At 39.3% G+C, this 12,898-nt stretch overlaps 1 protein-coding gene across 1 annotated transcript in view; it reads right to left on the bottom strand.

The window, feature by feature from the left end:
* Nucleotides 1–12,597, bottom strand: part of LOC107041888 (selenide, water dikinase) — a gene marked incomplete at its 5' end in the record, with an annotated part of 37,602 nt that extends 25,005 nt beyond the window's left edge. The window contains 2 exon segments of the mRNA XM_015262699.1: nucleotides 11,950–12,140; nucleotides 12,336–12,597. Coding sequence (XP_015118185.1) covers nucleotides 11,950–12,140; nucleotides 12,336–12,597 — 453 coding nt within the window.
* Between the last annotated feature and the right edge of the window lie 301 nt (nucleotides 12,598–12,898).

Here is a 12,898-nt window from a genome sequence, read left to right as displayed (position 1 = left end):
AATTAGATCATATATGTACGATTCAAAATTGCCGGAGAGTTTGTGGGATTTAGCGTTATCAACAGGTGTGTATGCATACAATCGCACTCCTCATAAGTCGAACGATATGGTAACGCCTTTGGAGAGATTTGCCCCGAATCACAGGTTTAGCATTAATTAAATAAAAAGATTTGTAAGTGTAGCATTCATGAAAATTCAGAGAAAGACGGGTCCTAAATTTCGAGCTGTAGCCATGCGTGTTATTCATGTTGGATATACACCTTCGGGATATTCCTTCTTGAGATCGGAAGATGGGAAATATTACGAGAGTAGACACGTCCGGTTTAACGAACAATTGGTTTATGGAGATATATATAAAAATACTGATATCAAAGATTTTCCGGAGGTATGTGAGACTGTTGATAAGGGAAGTTGGTTTGTTAAATTCGATGGAGATGAAGGTGAGATTGAGACAATTGCAAAATCGGCGGGAGAATCCAAACGCAAAAGAGGGAGACCCAGAAGAGAAGTTTTGTCGTCGAAAGAAATATGTGAAGTCAAAAATAACAACATAAATGATACAAGTTTTTCTGAGATGCCAATTGACGTGAATTTAAAGGCGAGTGTTTTTCTGAGTTGTTTTAATGATCATGAATTAGAATCAAAGGTGGGAAAAGCAAACGATGAGATGATACATGCACTTTTATCAAAGATAAATTCTGATGCCACTAAGGGTGTCCCGCAACCGCTCCTTTTCCTGAAAGGGTATTGAAGAGGGAGCTTTTTGAAGGGGAAAGTTCCTCTTCCGTTTTTGGATCTGAGCTTATTTTTTTTGATCTGACCTTTTTTTATTTCGAGGTTTTTCTACTGATTTCAGGGGCGAAGTTTTTTTTTTAAATTGACAAAAAAATTTTTTCTTTCTTGAGGGGAGGGGGTGAGGAACAAGGCTGAGCCCAAATCCTGTCTCCAAGATGGGAATGGGATTTTCTTTCTCCATTTTGTGCTCTCAATTCGCATGGATTAGGGAAAATTGGNGGAGAGGGTTGAGGAACAAGTCTGAGCCCAAATCCTGTTTCCAAAAAGGGATTAAGAGTTTCTTTTGCCATTTTTTGCTCTCGGTTTGCATGGATTTGGGCAAATTCGGTACTTTGAGGGGTTAAAAGTCACCCTGGTTTGAATCGGGGAAGTCGATATTTTCACTGAATGCNTTTTTCTGAGATGCCAATTGACGTGAATTTAAAGGCGAGTGTTTTTCTGAGTTGTTTTAATGATCATGAATTAGAATCAAAGGTGGGAAAAGCAAACGATGAGATGATACATGCACTTTTATCAAAGATAAATTCTGATGCCACTAAGGGTGTCCCGCAACCGCTCCTTTTCCTGAAAGGGTATTGAAGAGGGAGCTTTTTGAAGGGGAAAGTTCCTCTTCCGTTTTTGGATCTGAGCTTATTTTTTTTGGTCTGACCTTTTTTTATTTCGGGGTTTTTCTACTGATTTCAGGGGCGAAGTTTTTTTTTTAAATTGACAAAAATTTTTTTTCTTTCTTGAGGGGAGGGGGTGAGGAACAAGGCTGAGCCCAAATCCTGTCTCCAAGATGGGAATGGGATTTTCTTTCTCCATTTTGTGCTCTCAATTCGCATGGATTTGGGAAAATTGGGCACTTCGAGGGGGTAAAAGCCACCCCCGTTTGAAACGGGGATTCGAAATCTTCAATAAATGACCGGAGGGGGTTGAGGACCAAGCCTGAGCCCAAATCCCGTCTCCAAAAGGGGAATGGGATTTTCTTTTTCCATTTTTTGCTTTGAGTTCGCATGGATTTGGGGAAATTAGGCACTGCTAGGGGGTAAAAGCCACCCCCGTTCGAATCGGGGAAGTTGATATTTTCACTGAATAAGGGGAGAGGGTTGAGGAACAAGTCTGAGCCCAAATCCTGTTTCCAAAAAGGGATTAAGAGTTTCTTTTGCCATTTTTTGCTCTCGGTTTGCATGGATTTGGGCAAATTCGGTACTTTGAGGGGTTAAAAGCCACCCTGGTTTGAATCGGGGAAGTCGATATTTTCACTGAATGCGGGGAGGGGGTTGAGGAACAAGTCTGAACCCAAATCCCGTCTCCAAAACAAAATTGAGTTTCTTTTCCCATTTTTTGCTCTCGGTTCGCATGGATTTGGGGAAATTAGGCACTTCGAGGGGGTAAAAGCCACCCCCGTTTGAGTCGGGGATTCGAAATCTTCACTAAGTGAGGGAAGGGGGTTGAGGGCCAAGCCTGAGCCCAAATCCGGTCTTCAGAAGGTGAATGGGATTTCCTTTCTCCATTTTTTGCGTTGAGTTCCCATGGCTTTGGGGAAATTAGGCACTTCTAGGGGGTAAAAGCCACCCCCGTTTGAGTCGGGGATTCGAAATCTTCACTAAGTGAGGGAAGGGGGTTGAGGGCCAAGCCTGAGCCCAAATCCCGTCTCCAAAAGGGGAATGGGATTTTCTTTATCCATTTTGTGCTCTCAATTCGCATGAATTAGGGAAAATTGGGCACTTCAAGGGGATAAAAGCCACCCCCCTTTTGATCGGGGAAGTTGATATTTTCACTAAATTAGGGGAGCTGGCTGAGGAACAAGTCTGAGCCCAAATCCTGTTTCCAAAAAGGGATTAAGAGTTTCTTTTCCCATTTTTTGCTCTCGGTTTTCATGGATTTAGGAAAATTGGGCACTTCAAGGGGGTAAAAGCCACCCCCCTTTTGATCGGGGAAGTTGATATTTTCACTAAATTAGGGGAGCGGGCTGAGGAACAAGTCTGAGCCTAAATCCCGTCTCCAATACAAAATTGAGTTTCTTTTTCCGTTTTTTGCTCTCAGCTCGCATGGATTTGGGGAAATTGGGTACTTTGAGGGGGTAAAAGCCACCCTGGTTCGAATGGGGGAAGTTGATATTTTCAGTAAATGAGGGGTGGGGGTTGAGGAACAAATCCTGTCCCCAAAAGGGAAATGGGACTTTCTTTTTCAATTTTTTGCTCTCAGTTCGAATGGATTTGCNCTCGAAAAAAAAAAATTGTACCGGAAACTAATGGATTTCAATCCTTATTAGATCTCCTGATTTGACGCCGCTAGATTTTTTCCTTTTAGGTTTTCTAAAGGATCAAGTCTACGAGTCAGAGCCAGAGAGCGTGGAGGACTTGGTAGCGCGACTACATGCAGCTGCAACCAACGTGAATGCTGAGACGGTCCAGCATGTCAAGCTGGAAGTCCTCAGAAGGATTNGTAAAAGCCAACCCCGTTCGAATCGGGGAGTTGACATTTTCACTAAATGAGGGGAGGGGGTTGAGGAACAAGCCTGAGCCCAAATCCCGTCTCCAAAAGGGGAGTGGGATTTTCTTTTTCCATTTTTTGCTTTGAGTTCGCATGGATTTGGGAAAATTAGGCACTTCGTGGGGGTAAAAGCCACCCTGTTTCGAANGGTTTTCTAAAGGATCAAGTCTACGAGTCAGAGCCAGAGAGCGTGGAGGACTTGGTAGCGCGACTACATGCAGCTGCAACCAACGTGAATGCTGAGACGGTCCAGCATGTCAAGCTGGAAGTCCTCAGAAGGATTCATGCCTGCGTAGCTACTGGAGGAGGCCATTTCCNTTTCGAATCGGGGAAGTTGATATTTCCACTAAATGAGGGGAGGGGGTTGAGGAACAAGTCTGAGTCAAAATTATGTCTCCAAAAGGAAATTGAGTTTTTTTTTCATTTTTTGCTCTCAGTTCGCATTGATTTTGGGAAAATTAGGGACTTTGAGGGGGTGAAAACCAACCCCACACGTATCTGGGAGGTAGAAATTTCTACACCGTGAGCGGAGGGGTTCGAAAGATGAGTTTGAGCCCAAATCATTTGCCCAAAAGGGATGGGGGGGGGGAGTATTGAGAAAAATATTTTTTGCTCTCACTTCAGACTGNACGTAGGGAAGTTTTCCGGTCGGTCGATGGATCGGGTGATTCATTTATCCCCTCGAAGTGCCTAATTTTCTCAAATCCAANTGGCACTACGTGCATTCGAGCATCCACACTCTGGTGGAACACACCTGATTTAGGATGTCGTCGATTGGTGCATCTGTCGCAGTATCTATGTTGCATTTAACCATAAATAACATATGAATGTGTCCATTAAACCTCCAATTCTCCGTTCTTCATATCACGCAAAATTCCGATGAATATCGAACATAAATAAAGTTCCCACATAAAATGGAAATATTTACTGATAATTTTTTTCATTCTCAGTGAAATAACCTTCGGAAATCTCGAATGGTGACAGTCAAGGGAAATAAGAGACGATGGGGATAAAACGAAAAAGCAAAAAAAAAATACNCCCCCTCCCCTCATTTAGTGAAAATATCAACTCCCCGATTCGAACGGGGGTGGCTTTTACCCTCTAGAAGTGACTAATTTCCTAAAATCCATGCGAACTCAAAGCAAAAAATGGAAAAAGACAATCCCATTCCCCTTTTGGAGACGGGATTTGGGCTCAGGCTTGTTCCTCAACCCCTTCCCCTCATTTGCTGAAAATTTCAACTCCTCGATTCGAACGGGGTTGGCTTTTACCCCCTAGAAGTGCCTAATTTCCCCAAATCCATGCGAACTCAAAGCAAAAAATGGAAAAAAAAATCCCATTCCCCTTTTGGAGCCGGGATTTGAGCTCAGGCTTGTTCCTCAACCCCCTCCCCTCATTTAGTGAAAATTTCAACTCCCCGATTCGAACGGGGTTGGCTTTTACCCCCTAGAAGTGCCTAATTTCCCCAAATCCATGCGAACTCAAAGCAAAAAATGGAAAAAAAAAATCCCATTCCCCTTTTGGAGACGGGATTTGGGCTCAGGCTTGTTCCTCAACCCCCTCTCCTCATTTAGTGAAAATGTCCACTCCCCGATTCGAACGGGGTTGGCATTTACCCCCTAGAAGTGCCTAATTTCCCCAAATCCATGCGAACTCAAAGCAAAAAATGGAAAAAGAAAATCCCATTCCCCTTTTGGAGACGGGATTTGGGCTCAGGCTTGTTCCTCAACCCCCTCCCCTCATTTAGTGAAAATTTCAACTCCCCGATTCGAAAAACGGTGGCTTTTACGGCCTCGAAGTGCCTAATTTCCCCAAATCCATGCGAACCAAGAGCAAAAAATGGGAAAAGAAACTCTCGACTGTGTTTTGGGGACGAGATTTGGGTTCAGACTTGTTCCTCAACCCCCTCCCCTCATTCAGTGAAAATATAGACTTCCCCGATTCGAACCAGGCTGGCTTTTAACCCCTCAAAATACCGAATTTGCCCAAATCCATGCAAACCGAGAGCAAAAAATGGGAAAAGAAACTCTTAATCCCTTTTTGGAAACAGGATTTGGGCTCAGACTTGTTCCTCAACCCTCTCCCCTTATTCAGTGAAAATATCAACTTCCCCGATTCGAACGGGGGTGGCTTTTACCCCCTAGAAGTGCCTAATTTCCCCAAATCCATGCGAACTCAAAGCAAAAAATGGAAAAAGAAAATCCCATTCCCCTTTTGGAGACGGGATTTGGGCTCAGGCTTGGTCCTCAACCCCCTCCCCTCATTTAGTGAAGATTTCGAATCCCCGTTTCAAACGGGGGTGGCTTTTACCCCCTCGAAGTGCCCAATTTTCCCAAATCCATGCGAATTGAGAGAACAAAATGGAGAAAGAAAATCCCATTCCTATCTTGGAGACAGGATTTGGGCTCAGCCTTGTTCCTCACCCCCTCCCCTCAAGAAAGAAAAAAATTTTTTTGTCAATTTAAAAAAAAACTTCGTCCCTGAAATCAGTAGAAAAACCCCGAAATAAAAAAAGGTCAGACCAACAAAAATAAGCTCAGATCCAAAAACGGAAGAGGAACTTTCCACTTCAAAAAGCTCCTTCTTCAATACCCTTTCAGGAAAAGGAGCGGTTGCGGGACACCCTGTAGAGAAGCAATTCAGAGTGAAGGTAAAAAAATTCGTGGCTATCAGCGATTAAAGACGAGTTGAATTCTATGAAGAAAAATCAGGTGTGGAAAATTATAAATAGACCGTTTAAAATGAGCAACGGACGGAGACTAAACATTATTGATTCTAAATGGGTTTTCAAGCGAAAAATTGAGACTGATGGGACGGTGAGATTTAAGGCGAGATAAATTATATAAAATAAGTTATTCGAGGATTAAAAGATAAGAATGTATGAGTTGTGGGAAATGTATGCTCCAGGATCTAGACTACCTCTAGTTAGAGCAGTGCGAGCAATAATAAATAAATATGATTTAGAAGTTTGTCAAATGGATGTGAAAACAGCGTTTTTGAATGGTGAGATAGATGAGGAGATTTTTATGGAGATACCAGATGGAACGTCACATACTGATAAAGAAAGGAGAGATAAGGTGTGTAAGTTGGAGAAAGCAATTTACGGACTGCGAATAAGTCCCGAAGGGTGGAATATTAAATTTACTGGAGTCGCATTGAGTATGGGATTGAAGAATTCAAACTTAGAACCATGTTTGTTCACTTGGCGCGATGGAGAGAAATTTTCAATTTTACTACTTTATGTAGATGATATTTTGTTGGCGAGTAGTGATAAAATGAAATTAGAAGAAGTTAAAACAAAGTTAAGGTTGGAATTTGAAATGACGATTTTAGGTGAACCGAAGGAATTTTTAAGTATTACTATTAGGCGAGATAGAGAGAATAGAGTTATGAGTTTGAGTCAAGAGAAATATATTGAAAAGATACTTCTGAAATTCGGTTTGGATAGATCACACCGCCAAAGAACACCAATGAACACTGCACAAGTTACAAATCAGGAGAGAAAGGCGAGGGAAGAGAATAGCGATGATGGTGTGTTGAAACGAGTAGAAACTCGAGAGAACGCTCGATACAGAGGCAGTAGGTAGCCTTTTGTATCTGGCTGGTGCTACAAGACCAGATATCTCGTATGCAGTAAATGTTTTGAGTAGGCACCAGGTGAATCCAACCAGTGATGATTGGATGATGGTGAAGAGAGTATTTAGATATTTGAGAGGGACAAACTCTTTAGGTTTGAAAGATACAGGTGAGTTAGATGATATACAAAGTTACTCAGACGGTAGTTTCGCGGATTGTAAGAATTCGTTAACTACTTGTGGGTTTTTGATTAAATTATTTGGAGACACTATAATCGGGCGTACTCATAAACAAATATATGTGGCTCTGTCCACCTGTCAGGCTGAGTGTGTAGCGATGAGCGAGGCGACTCAGGAGATGCTTTTGATTTATAATTCCTTAAGACTGATTCTGATTGAACCCCCACTTCCGATGGTTTTATGGTGTGATAATAGAGCTGCAATAGTTAATGCTGAGACTAGTGGAGGTAATAAGTTGAGACACGTTATTGAAACCAAAGTTCATCACATAAAAGAATGTCAGAAAAGAGGATTTAAAACAGTTAAATGGATCAGATCTAAGGATCAGTTAGCAGATGTATTCCCAAAACCTTCGTCGTTTGAATCACACAAACAACTGACAGATGAGATTATGAATTCCCATAATTATTGTTTAAGTAGGGGTTTTGACATTTGGCACACGGCTTTTAAATGGATCGAATAATCGGTTCAGCAATTTCCATTGAATTCTCTGCTTTTTTTTTCCAGCTATGGCCCCCGCCATAATACCCTTAAGGTTCATAATGTGTGTTTAATGATAGTTATCGAAGAAATGCTTCAGACATAATGATATTTACATTAAGAATATCTGACAATTGCTATATTCGAACAACCCTTTACTTCACAGTGAACATTGGAATTTTTTTGAAATCCGAATTCAACAGGGTTATCAAAATATTCGGGTTTTTTGCTGATGTAACCACTTTTATACCATGAGAATGTAAACAAATCTACATATCGTAGAGATGAAAATGCGCTATAAACTAACGATTTTAAGTTTAAGTTTGATGATATTATTCTTCAAATGAAGATTCAATTCCTCGTTCATCAACATCACACTATCCGAAAAATATCTTACATAATCTTTCCATTGTCTAAAACCAAACACATCTAGGAGTTGAATTTTTCCCGTGGAACCTTTCGGAATTAATTTTATGATAATTTTCTTGTTAGGAGGAGTAACTTCGTTTACAACGGCAGAACGTTGATATTTTGATGAATTTCGAAAGATCAGTGTTCAGTCATAGTAAAATTATATTGATTTATCCATACCTGAAGTAAGTTTCCCGGATTTGAAAAGGCATGAGATATACGTTAAAAGGCATGAATAAATCCTTCTTTACGACCGATCCAAATTCACTGGTCCGTTCCTTCAACACGATGAAAAATGATGACAGCAATTTCCCAACAGCTGAAATCAAAGGCTGAATGGTATAACCATGAGTTACGGATGAGACTGACTGCACTAATAATTGAATTTGGTGTTCCGCTTGAACTGCTAAGGTCCGTCTAGAATGTATTTCTAACTGGAAACCATTGTGGTCTGAATTGAAAATATTTTCCGAACCTCTATCCATAATTAATTGCTTGATATCAGAGACAAAATTATCTGCTATTTGTTGCAAATAGTCTGCACCTTCAAGTGTTTTCTTTGTAATGAATTGATTAATTTTTCTGCTTACAATTCTATGGACTCGTTTGAAATTTTTCACCCAATGTGAGGATGCTTTGAAACGAATATCCTCATGCCCAATATCTTTCCGGGCTTGCAAAGTCCATCTTTACAAATCTATATCATGTATAATGTGTCCCGCTTCAACGGAGTTTTTAAAATTTTCTGAACGAACTGGCAAATGCGGCCTTTTTTTTCTCTGTAAGTTCCTCCCTTATTGAGTGTATGAGCCCAACACTTCAATTGAGTTACTGATTTGCCTTTGCGAAATTGATTTTGAACCGTTTTTAATGCAAGATTTTTCGATTGTCAGCTCCTCCAGAATTCCACGGCTGTTAGTTTATAATCATCAGTCAATCCTTCTGAATCAATTGAACATTGATCGTCATGTAATTATCCAATTTATCAGCGGCACGCTATCCCGCAAAAGAATATCTGTTCGATTGAAAGCAGAATTCATAGATGCAATAAAATACTCATTTGGTCTATGAGGAACATATTATTCCATATTCATTGATGCAAGACTTTCGCGGTGAGCAGTTACTTATTTACGACAAACGCAATTCTTCATCATTTGAACTAATTATTTTTCCATTGCAATTGTGAAAAAAAAATTATTTGCGCCACATCCGAAGCGTTTAAACTAAACCAAAATTGAATTGTATGAAATCGATTTTGTCGCAAAAACATGTATTTTCTAAATTCGATAGAATAAACAAAATATACTATACTATAACAGAATCGATTCCATACCATCCAATTTTGGTTTAGTTCAAATCGATATTTGTGTCTTACAATCGCATTTTCTTTTGTGACTATTCAATCGATTAACGATTTGGATCAATAATAGAATTTCTATTTCTTAGAAATTTTTTTTCTCAGTGTATGTTCTGAAGGAGTGTGAATGCAGTATCCTTCTGAATCAATTGAACATTGATCGTCATTATCATCAAACTATTTCCATTGATACATTCTTATAAGGCTCCTGGAATGCAAGTGTTTCCTCTTCAACAATATCTACACCATTGAATTCATTCATGGCATCGAGGAGAATTTGTTCCAGTTTTCCTTTTAATTCTATCTCTTGTTGTGTTACTGGAGTGTTTTCCAAAGACAATTTTTGGAAGGTCACCAACAACAATTGAAGAACGTTAAGGGGATTGATTCCCATCTTTTTCATACAAGAATAATCTGAAATTATTATGATATATATTTTCTATTCAATAACCCTACCTGGCATTATCTGATGATTGTCGATGTATCGTCGTAAAAGATCTTCCGATCCCTTTATCGTATCACAGGTTACTGTGGCTACATTTGGACACTAATGACATAATGACGTCGTGAAAATGCTCAAATAAATGCTTGATAATGCCATTTTGCCCCTTTTTTCTTGTTTATCCTCGCCGTTCTAATTTGCTCCTTTTTGCCTTATAAGATCCACATGTATCATAAACTGAACTTACCAAGCAAACTATATATTCTTCTCTATTGACTGCACTACGCCACAATTGTATTCGTGATGATGAGAATCCACTTCGATTTAGCCTGGCCTGATAGACACGAAAACTCGGCAATGTATGTATTTTTGTTATCGTAAGACTACTTATAGCCCGTATGTGTATCGATAGTGTATTAAAAAAAAACTTCATTTTTATGGTCCTATCGGTGGGGGTCAATATGTCAGTCATTAAAAGAAATTTTCTTGTGTTATACTCATAATATGGGAATTGGAAAAAAAATCAATAAAAAACAAACTCACGCATTGGAACTCGATTCTTCTTCTTCTCATGCATTCTCAATATTTGAAATACTTGCATAAACATGAACGGTGAATTCAAATTGACCAGAGGTCGCCGACCGATGAAGACACACCGCACGGATGATTACGATATTTGAGGATCTTAACGATGAAATTCATAATTTGAAAGCAATAATATATTAATTCCATTTCCTGATTGTTTGCAATCGCGTGATATGAAGTTCGTCCTTATGTGTAAATGAAAAGTCAAAGTTATCTTGATTTTGGATGGATAGTTTCAAGGAAGAATGAAAAAAAATAGCCTAGTAAAATTGTCGATATGGGCACTTTGGCTAGATAATAGTTAAAACATCATGAGTAATGATTAGATAATATCATTCAGAATATTTTATGTAGAATTATCATGCAAGTTTGCAGAACTTTGAGTTGACTACGTTAAATCATTCCAAGGGGTGGTTCCCCCTGAAAGGGTGGTCTGGCGGAAACCCTGAAACACGTCGATTCATTTCTTAGATTTTTTATCAAAGGCACCAATTTTCAAAGAGATTCAGCCAAATTGAAACTTTTTACACTGAAAAGATATATGAAAAAGTCTAATTTTGTTTGATAAATCATTCAAAAAGCCAAGCCGTGTAAATGAACCCTATATCCATAAACGCCCTTCCGAATAAGGAATTGAATGCAGAAAAAAAATTGAGAAAATATTGCGTAGTTTTCGAGAAATCGTGAAAAATTATTTTTTGGAGTGAACTTCAAACGCCATTTTCTGCCTTGTATGAGTGAATTAGCACGTAAGAAAAATACGTGGTCAATCATTTTTCATGTAGAATAACATATGTCAAAATGAAGAAAATCGGTGAGGTACACCTGGGGACTTTTCCTTGTCAGTGTGGGGGTTATATGGGGTATCATATGGATGGTACATCGATTCATATGGGGGTTATAAGAAACCCCGTACGGCATCCTATAGGAAATCGTATAGAAAAAACCTTATAGGAAGTCTTGTAGGATTTTTTCTATAGGAAATCTTATAGAAAATTCTATAGGAATAAGTATATCTTATGACCCTCATATGAACTGATAAACTGCCCATATGATACACACATGATTCCTGTATGTTCCCATATGACCCCCATATGACCTCCATCGTAATTCACATAGTCTCCAAATCAGAACCCAATAGGAAATCCTATGGGAAACCGTATAGGATATCGTATAGGAAATGTTCGAATTCTCCATAGGATTTCCTATAGGAAATCTGACAGGAAATCCTATAGATTTTTTCGTACGCGAAAAATCCAAAATGAAACTGTCGGGTAGCCTCAAATAGTACGCTCTGATTAGTCGAAATCCGATTAGGAAAAATAATTAAAATAAAATTGATGGGAAGATATCACGTGGCACCGAATACTGCATTCTGGTTGGTCGAAATCAGAACTGAGGAAGTATCCACCAAGTACCGGTCATGCTCTAAAATTCAGCAGTCATTTTCCTAAAATTTCTCGAAGACGAAATTTTTACAAGTGTGAAGTTGGCGGCCCGAGGCGGAGCCAAGACGAATAAAATGGTTGAGTATTAAAACATTTGACATAAGTTGGAAAGAAAAAGGAATTGACAATTAAAGTTACCTATTCTGTTGAGTCTCGCCATACTGTCCATAGCTCGTTGATAGGCCTTTCTGACGTCATCCTCACTGACGACGAGCTTAATTCTGTTCCAACGGTCTGGTTGATCTAACCATTGATGTGCATTCACTGCAACCTGAGTCCCCAAAGGTTTCGTGAGGACCAAAACGTCGCCCACAACAGCATTATCTGGTCTATGAGGTTGTAAACAATGCTTAGGTGAATATCAATAATTACTTCAGGAATAAAATATACATTAGGGTAGTAGAGAACAGATAGTGATTCCAAGAATTTCCAACTAATCATTCCTTCAAATATGCATTTCTGAGACGCGTAAGTCTAGGAATAAAATTCAATCCTACAATTGAAAAAATTCGATGGATACATACACAATATACTCATTAGGCTGACAAACTGTGGAGGCGACACCTCCAATGGTGCACCAGGGATTGACAACCGTCTGTCCACCTGTAACGGTGGTCCCTGCCTCCAGAGCAGAGTCCTTGAATCCCCTCATGATGAGTGGCACAACCACATCCCGTTCTTTCTCGGTCATCTTTGTGCTCACACCAAGTAGCATCAACATATTGTCACACTCTGTCACTCCCATTGCGTATAGATCGCTTAAGACATTGGCACAAGCAATTTTACCTGTGTGGAAAATTAATTTCATAGAAATTTTTATAAACCAGTCCATTGTACGGCCCATCTTGGAACAAATTCATCAATTGTTCATTCATTTGATACAGCAAATTTGAAGCGATTCTAAGGTGTTTCCTTGAAACCACTTGATTGATAAACAATAGGCGATAATTCCAGATAAATTAATTGGCAAACTTTGAGGGTATATTTTTGCTGATTTTTTTTCGAAAACTCTAAAAAGGTATCTTAATACAATGTTAATTTTTTCTTCTCCAGTCATGTATCGTTTTTCATCTTTTTACATACAATT

Source organism: Diachasma alloeum, unplaced genomic scaffold, assembly GCF_001412515.2.
Source record: "Diachasma alloeum isolate Michigan unplaced genomic scaffold, Dall2.0 Dall_scaffold_00388, whole genome shotgun sequence".
Taxonomy (NCBI): Eukaryota; Metazoa; Arthropoda; class Insecta; order Hymenoptera; family Braconidae; genus Diachasma; species Diachasma alloeum.
This window is presented reverse-complemented; position numbering and strand designations above follow the sequence as displayed.